Source organism: Homarus americanus, unplaced genomic scaffold (assembly GCF_018991925.1).
Source record: "Homarus americanus isolate GMGI-L3 unplaced genomic scaffold, GMGI_Hamer_2.0 scaffold14467, whole genome shotgun sequence".
NCBI classification, from domain to species: domain Eukaryota; kingdom Metazoa; phylum Arthropoda; class Malacostraca; order Decapoda; family Nephropidae; genus Homarus; species Homarus americanus.
Window position 1 is genome coordinate 7173358 of NW_024733734.1, and position 9076 is coordinate 7182433.

Genomic DNA, 9076 nt, shown 5'->3' on the forward strand with positions numbered 1-9076 from the left:
TCCCATCAATGTAAAAGTCCTTATGTCCTTTAACAAAGAAAATATCGTAGATAAGAAGACTCACTCAATTTATAATGATCCAAGACCCCACTCAGCTCATAATGATCCAAAACCCCACTCAGCTCGTAATGATCCAAGACCCCACTCAGCTCGTAATGATCCAAGACCCCACTCAGCTCATAATGATCCAAGACCCCACTCAGCTCATAATGATCCATGACCCCACTCAGCTCATAATGATCCAAGACCTCACTCAGCTCATAATGAATGATCCAAGACCCCACTCAGCTCATAATGATCCAAGACCCCACTCAGCTCATAATGATCCAAGACCCCACTCAGCTCATTATGAACCAAGACCCACTCAGCTCATTATACTCCAAAACTGAACAATATCACACAAGGAAAAACAAAAGAACTCCATACAAGAAGTAATATTATTAGTAGACCAGAACTTCTCCTACAGGTTCAGTATACTGGGATTGGTAATAAGGTTTCCAGTATTGTGAACCAAAAATGACAATTATTTCATCATCATCAAGAACAGCTGACTTGCCTAAAAGCAACTCAGACTGTGATGGCGTCAGCTGGTTCACTTCCGGATGAATTGACAGATTTGTGGGTTTTTGTCTAACCAACAGAGATCAAAATTCTATACACAATGAATGGGTTATCACACTTGTGGGTCATTGAAAAAGTTATGTGACCACCCAGGTGACCGTGGCTGCCAGCTTTAAAAGTCTACCTGTCGCAGAGTTATGTTCATTACAACTTCTCGCCCATACAGGTAAGACACGCCAATCTCATCAGAACCTAACCTAACCTCGTAAAATAAAGGAAAAATGGCCACCGGGACTTTTTTGGGGTAAAGTTGACACAGCTATATCAAGGTTAAGATTAAGGATTATTTTTTATAACAGATGTTGTTTTTGAAGTTAATGGGAAGAGAAGAGTTATACGTTTTAAGTTGATGGGGCTAGTTTCTTAATTAAAGGGGCTATAGTTAATGGTGCTTTATTTTATATTAAAGGAGCTATTTAGAAGTTAACGTCACTATTTTTTAAGTTAGCGGGAGTTTTCATGTCGAGACAGAAGTTGAAAGAGCTTCAGAGATAATTGGAGGTTCAGAATTTGTACCGATATTTGGAAGTCCAATTATTTTTTTTTAGTATTTGGAGGTTTACCAAATTTTAACGACAGTTGGAACTTCAACGAGGCATGAAAATTAACACGAAGTTGAAGATTCAAGTAGGTTTAATGATTCTTAGAACGTCGGTTAGTTTTGAAGGTTTACCAATATCTAACGAAATTTTGTGAGGTTTAGTAGGGTAAAGCTTCTTCACTATATTCGGAGGTTCAACAGATTTTAAAGGTGTTTGGAGGTTTAATGAATAGTAACATTAATTTGGATATTCAAAAAGTCAATAGAATTTGGCGGAGATAACATTGTAACGACAGACGGTTCTCTTTCTACAGTGTGTTAACCTGAACTTGACCAAGATGACTCTGAAGGCCGCTGTCTCCCTCCTGCTGGTGACCCTGTGTATTATTCACACAGGTAAGTCGTCCTCTCTCTCTCTCTCTCTCTCTCTCTCTTACCTACTTTGCCTATCCATCTACAGTATATCTTTATATATCTTTTACATCTTTGTGGGACAATGTTAGACGGAAGGCAGTAATTTCTGACAGGTTCTGAATAGGTACGAAAGTTCATTATTCTGGACCTGTACACCTGTTATAAATAAACCTAATTAATATGTTTATATACACTAACGAACAGATTACTTGGTTTCTTATATATATATATATATATATATATATATATATATATATATATATATATATATATATATATATATATATATATAGAGAGAGAGAGAGAGAGAGAGAGAGAGAGAGAGAGAGAGAGAGAGAGATTGTGTTTACATCATCCTCCACACATACAGGTTCCGCTCTCCAGTGCTATTTGTGTATGGGCTTCAACTCATTACTCCCTTACGACCAAGTCTACAACAACCCTGCCTGTACTTCAGAAGACTTTGATGCTTCACAACTGCTGACAGAAAATTCAACCAATGTTAACGAACCCTCGTGCATGGCTATCATTCAAACATACGGTAAGTATATGTTTTTTTTCTTGTTAGTTTCACCAGCTGTCTTCAGTTGTACGTTACTCATTTTTTCTGTCTGATACTAACAAACCTCCCCAGCTCTATTTGCTCCTGGTACTCATTCCTTACCCACATCCCATATACCTTCTCGTCACCATCGCTATCTCCTACACAGATGATTTCACTGCATTAGTTCACGTCGTCCAAAATTTACTACCCCTCCTCTTCCATTTTCTCAATGGCTGCTACATACAGTAAACATTGACAGTAATCTACTGGGACAGACCCCTTGCATTCCATTGCATTAATCTACATTTGATCTCTAACTCTTGTTGATACTTGCAACTTAACGCCCATCACTTGTTCCCTTTCCTAGCAATATTTTACCCTTAGTATATTCAAATGAGTTCGTCTGATTTGTTTTATATATATTTCAGTTATTTTAATATAGCAAGTATGGCAGCCACACTGGAATCGCTATATGCTGAAAGAAACAACATTGAGAGTCTCGGAAAATATGGTGGCATGATCACTGGACGTCATTTACATGTCTACCGTGCATATCAGTTACCATCTGACCATTACCTTGGATGGATGGTCGAGTGATTTTTCTTTACATTATACCGGGATATTTGGTATTCGGACGCAGTAATAGGTCAGATAAGGGATTTAAAATGCACAGCTTCCCAGTAGATCCCGAAAGAAGGAAAGTGTTGGTGAATAAAGTAAGTGGTCTCGGTTAGAAATCCACACCATTGTCATTTTTGTGTCGGGTAAGCTTTATGGCCGCACGTTAAAGTACTTGGAGAGACTGAAAGTGAATAATATAACCAGGAGAGAAGGAGATGAACGCCTGTAATAGTGGAAGGTAATGGGGAAGTCTAACCTTATGGTCTTTATTATCACTATTATTGTTATAGATTTTTAGGTTAAATTACAGGAAATATACAACTTTTCGTTTTTTTGTGATACTGTTAATAGAGTAATTACTGTGAGAGAGAGAGAGAGAGAGAGAGAGAGAGAGAGAGAGAGTACGAAGGCGCAGTATACAGCTTCGCGGGCAGTTCAGAATAAGATACTGTAACTGTGTTGGACAGTGGGGTTGCTACAACAGTGTGTGTAAATGCCTTTAGTAAATATTGGATGCCACCTCTGGCTGTCTCTGGAGCCTATAAAAACGGAAATACAGAGATAAAGTGAAACCTGGGATGATTCTCCTTGGCTGCATATAAATATTTTACACACACACACACACACACACACACACACACACACACACACACACACACACACACACACACACACACACACACACACACACACACACACACACACACACACACACACACACACACACACACACACACACACACACACACACACACACACACACACACACACACACACACACACACACACACACACACACACACACACACACACACACACACACACACACACACACACACACACACACACACACACACACACACACACACACACACACACACACACACACACACACACACACACACACACACACACACACACACACACACACACACACACACACACACACACACAGAATTTATGCGATTTTGATACTCCGAATCTTCACCAACAATTTTTTTTCTTTCTTGCAGAGGGCATGTCTATCACGTCACGAACCCCTGACGACTCTGGTCCCACCCAGACAAGAACAGGATTTCAGGGCAAAATTGCCAGATTTCATGGCTACTTTTGTGATGGAAATCTCTGCAACTCCCAAGACCCTTAAGACGCCTCCTCCACCCTCACCCTGCTGCTGCCTTTCCTGGTCCTTCGCTCTATGTGGCATAACTTGTTCTCCTGTGTAGTGGACCAACAACACCACCTTTTTACTTCAACTTTACTGTTAAGCTTTTATCATCAGTCAGTTATGAGTGAGAGTCAACTTTTTACTCTTACAGTATGTTGATCGAACTGAAACATGCTAGTTCTATTAAATCTGGAAACTTTAATAATTATTTGAATTTACAGCCATGTTCACAGTACCAGGTCATCTAAGGTTAAATATGAGGAATTCTTTTGTCTTTTGCTATCTTAAGATGCAGTCAATCCCACTTTCATTAACATGAACAAGGTAACAGTGTGGTTAGTGGCTGTAAGGTAGTTCACAGGCGATACTTGGTAATATTTGTGATTGAAAAAAATATATATTTTCAAGGGATTTTGGTGTTTCTAAATCGAGAGATTATTGATTGAGCAACAATATTCTGCTTTCATGTCGTATTCTATAACCAATTTAAGCACGCACGCACGCACGGAAGGAAACATGCTCGCACGCACGCCACACGCACGCCACACACACGCACGAACGCCCACACACACACACACAGCTTAATCTGCAAATTTTTATTTTTGACTGGGTTTATGCTGATATTGCAGGCGCCATAGATCCTAAGCAATTTGGCAATATGAAAACTTTCTCCACCGCTCTTTAAAATAATCGTTAATTATTATTATTATTACATACATACATATATACATACATACATACAGTGACGTTGTCAAGTCCTCCAGTTTCCGTCTCCACCTCCTCCGCCGACTCAAGTCCCTTGGAGTTCCTGCGTCCGAACTCCTCAGTGTTTACTCAACATTCATACTTCCCAAGCTCACCTATGCCTCCTCCACTTGGTCTTCCTCCCTAAATGCCACAAACGTAAACACCTAGAAAAAGTGCAAAAGAGGGCATGCAAGATTATTCTCTCCCCTTCCTACTCCACATATCAAGAAGCACTCAACACACTGACCCTCTCGGCTCTCTCTGACCAGCACCACGACCTCATCGGCAAATTTGGTAAGAAGCTTCTGCACCATCCTTGACACCGGCTCCTACTACCACCTGAGATCCCTAGCCCGAGAATTGCTGTTCGACACCACAACCGCATCCAGCCCATACGTGCACGAACTGATCTCTATAAGAACAGCCCAGTCCCAACCATTGTAAAAATTATCAATAACTTGTAATAAACCAGTGTATTCACTCCCAGTAAACACTACTCCTTGCACTGTCACTAGGTTGAAATGCCCTGTAGTTTGAGCTTTTCCCCATCTAGTTATTATACATCTTATTTATATCACTTATGTTTCTTGTATATTATTTGTAAATCGAAACCCATTCCCCAATTATGTAACTGTATATTTTCAGCCTTCTGGCTGCTATGCTCTTTCAATAAACCGTTAATTATTAATATTATTAATATTATTATTATTATTATTATTATTATTATTATTATTATTATTATTAATATTATTATTATTATTACATACATACATATACTACATCCTTGACCACCGAAGGGTCAAGACGTACCTGGCGCCCCACTGGGAGCAGCCATTGATTTTGATTTTGCCGCTTACAGCGGCTACTTTATTGTGCACCCCACACTCATCCTGTGAGCGGTAGCGCAAAAGGATTACAGAGTAGAGTTTACAATGGGTCATAATAATTAATCCCCGTTGTCAGGATATAAGAACATAAGAAAATAAGGAGTCTGCAATAGGCCGGTTGGCCTGTGCATGGCAGCTCCTGTCGAGAGTTTTACCACTCTCTATCATCCATGAATCTATCTAGCCTCCTTTTAAAACTTTCCAGCACTTACTACAAAGTTGCTAAGCTTATTCCACTCGTCCACCACCCTATTTGTGAACCAGTTTCTTCCTATCTCCCTCCTAAACCTAAACTTATCCAACTTAAATCCGTTGCTCCGAGTCCTATCCTGCTCGGATATTATAAGAACTTTATCTATATCCCCTTTATTGATTCCTTTCACCCACTTGAATACTTCTATCATATCTCCCCGCACTCTTCGTCTTTCTAGGGAATGCAAGTTAAGTTTCTTTAACCTATCCTGATATGGAAGGTTTCTAAGTCCCGGAATCATTTTCGTCATTCTTCGCTGCACCGACTCTAGTGAATTGATATCCATTCTATGATAAGGGCACCAGAACTGAACCGCATAATCGAGGTGCGGCCTGACTAGCGCAAGATATAGTAGCAATAAGACCTCTGCACTCTTGTTACTTACACTTCTAGATATAAAACCCAATACTCTGTTTGCCTTATTTCGAACATTAACGCACTGTTTTCTAGGCCGTAGGTCCGGGCTTACAAGTACCCCTAGGTCTCTTTCACAAGTCGACTTCTCTAGGTTGATGTTGTTAAGGCTGTATACATTATAAGTATTTGTTCTTCCAATATTAAGTACGCTGCACTTGCTGGTGTTGAATTTCATTTGCCATTTTTCAGACCACCCCTGCAGTTTATTTAGATCCGCCCTATTTTGGTGTCATCCGCAAACTTGCTTATGTCACTGCTGATCCCAGTATCTAGATCGTTTATGTAGATTATGAACAATAGTGGGCCTAGTACTGACCCCTGGGCAACCCCACTGGTTACACGGCCCCACTCAGATTTAACACCATGACCAGTCCAGGCCCGGGCCATCAACTGTAAACTATAATAATTTGTATGTTCAATCATTGTTCCTTCTCCTTTCAGTAATGAAAGCTTTTGTTAAACGACCCACCTACCCCATGTCTTTGTATGTAATAAGTCATTTTTGTCCAATGTATATTTTCAGCCTTCGGACTGCCGCCTTTTTCAATAAACCGTTAATTATTAATTATTGTTATTATTATTATTATTATTATTAATACACGCTCGCACGCACGCCACACACACGCACGAATGTGCACACACACAGAGCTTAATCTGCGAAAGTCTAGTTTTTGACTGGGCTTATGTTGATATTGCATGCGCCATAGATACAAGTCAATTTGGCAATATGAAAACTTTCTCCACCAGTCTTTAAATAAACCGTTAATTATTATTATTACACACATACATACATACAAACATACATTGTAATGATTGTTTATCATACCACAGCTTGCAGCCCAGAGAATTACAACACATATAACAGTAAGTAGATGCCCTCGTGGTAACCCACATACCAAGTTGACACACCCTACAGTCCCAGGAGACCTGACCTCGGCCACTAATTACTTAGAGTTAGCCGGGTGATATGACCTACAACCACATCTTGCCAAGAGGTCATTCGCCGGCTGGTTCTCCTCCATATAAAGGCCCAGCAGTCCCGTCCACGGGGAATTCTTGGCATTTTGTCATTAGATTCCTGATTCAGGTTCCATTGAGACAACTCTCACGTCACTATCGGCAGAGGACAGAGTCACGCTCGTCCTCCCTCAGGTCGGGAGGGAAACTTCACTCCCGACCCCCGCGTCACCAGCTAGCAGAGTCTCCCATAGGAGACATAGTCCAGCACTACCCGCTGGGCCTCCCTCAGGTCACGTGAGTCTTTGTCAGAGTTAACCACAGGGTGAGTTACTTACGATGGGAAGTGTATTCATTTCATGTTTGTGTCCGAGAGTCAGTGTCTAGTAACGTAAATATAATGTTCTAGTAACTTCGATATAATGTGATATTTATGTGTCCATGCCATTGAATTAATTAATAAATAGTTGTATTGAAAATGGTTTTTGAGGAGATGTCCCCCAAGAACGTAATATAAGTGAAAGTAACGAATCGGCCACGCTACCAAACTTCCTCTCTTTACATCCTACAACTAAATATTTTATTTATACTTCTACCTTTAACCTGTAATGTTACAAAATATTCACAAGAAGAAGATTACATATATATATAGGAAGAATATTTAGTAAGAGAGTATAAAGAGAGGAAGATTTTGGTAGCGTGGCCGTGATAGTTATTTACACTGTCAATACACTTATCTTACGTCTTAAAGGCGACTTCTCAAACACTGCTTCGTTACAACTTTTTATTAATTACGAACATGACATGGACACATTAATAACACCTTCTATTGAAGTTACTAGGACATTATGTTTACGTTACTAGGTCATCATATTACGTTACTAGACACTCTGATTCTCGGACACGAACATGAAATGAATACACTTCCCACGTAAGTAACTCATCCCATGGAAAGCTCTGACAAACACTCACGTGACCTAGGGGAGGCCTAGCAGGTAGTCCTGGGTTGTCTCTATGGGAGACTGCTTAGCTGGGCGCCGGAGGGAAGTCTCGGTCCTGACCGGAGGCGACCGGAGGCGGCTTGCCTCCGGCCCCTGACTTCTCTCGAGCAGGACTCGGGACGTGGTAGCTGGCCCTTCTTGGTTACAAGACACACTCTCTCTCTGTCTCTCTCTGCCTCTCTCTGCCAGAGGGAGGACTAAGACGTCCTATATATTGGGAGGCGAGCCGTCAGGTTGAGCCGATTGGGGGGGGGGGGGCGGCGAAGGGTCTCCTTACATTTGCCCTCGCTAATGTAGGGTCAGGTCTGGACTTCTTCTGCGGTGAAGGCCATTTTGTATATTGGGAGAGAGCCGGCCGGTGACCCCTTACATGTGTGACATGGGAGGGGAGCCTGGCTGATTTATAACCCTTGGTCAGCCGTGAGAGTTACCCTACACTTGACCTCCCTAATGTCGGGTCAAGTCTGGACTGTCTCTGAGATGCAAGCTGTGGTCTGACAACCCATCACTACAAACCCCCCCCCCCCTCAATTACACATACATACATACATAATGGCTGCCCATCGTGTAACGAGGATGGCCGGCCCAAGGGCCACCTAGGCGTAAAATTGTTAAAGGTGTAAAAGCTGTTGCCAACACAACTACCGCACCCTGAGTTAACAATTTGCACGACCGGACAACTCGCCAACTGTACCGACTATCGATTACCCCGGAACACAATCCGCAAATCCATTAACAGCCAGGTCCCCAATTACAGTTGGAAAGACAGAGGCAAATGGCATAAAGAAACTTGCTCAAAGTTTCACCCTGCCCGGGATCGAACCCGGGTCCGCTGGCTTGCCAGGAAGTTTTCCGCTTCAGGTAGTAGTCTGTTTAGGAGGACTCCGGCGATAATCTTCCCAGCT

The 9076-nt window shown here is 41.6% G+C and overlaps 1 protein-coding gene across 2 annotated transcripts; it reads left to right on the top strand.

The window, feature by feature from the left end:
* Nucleotides 1–776: 776 nt before the first annotated feature.
* Nucleotides 777–4320, top strand: LOC121869966. 2 transcript variants are annotated; one of them, XM_042371586.1, is made up of 4 exons: nucleotides 777–865; nucleotides 1477–1558; nucleotides 1947–2117; nucleotides 3755–4320. In XM_042371586.1, exons 2-4 carry the CDS (start codon nucleotides 1501–1503, stop codon nucleotides 3886–3888), a joined length of 363 nt encoding a protein of 120 aa, XP_042227520.1. In that variant the 5' UTR covers nucleotides 777–865; nucleotides 1477–1500; the 3' UTR covers nucleotides 3889–4320. The 2 variants fall into 2 exon arrangements, with proteins under 2 accessions (XP_042227520.1, XP_042227521.1); XM_042371587.1 differs by lacking the exon at nucleotides 777–865 and adding an exon at nucleotides 866–890.
* Nucleotides 4321–9076: the final 4756 nt, after the last annotated feature.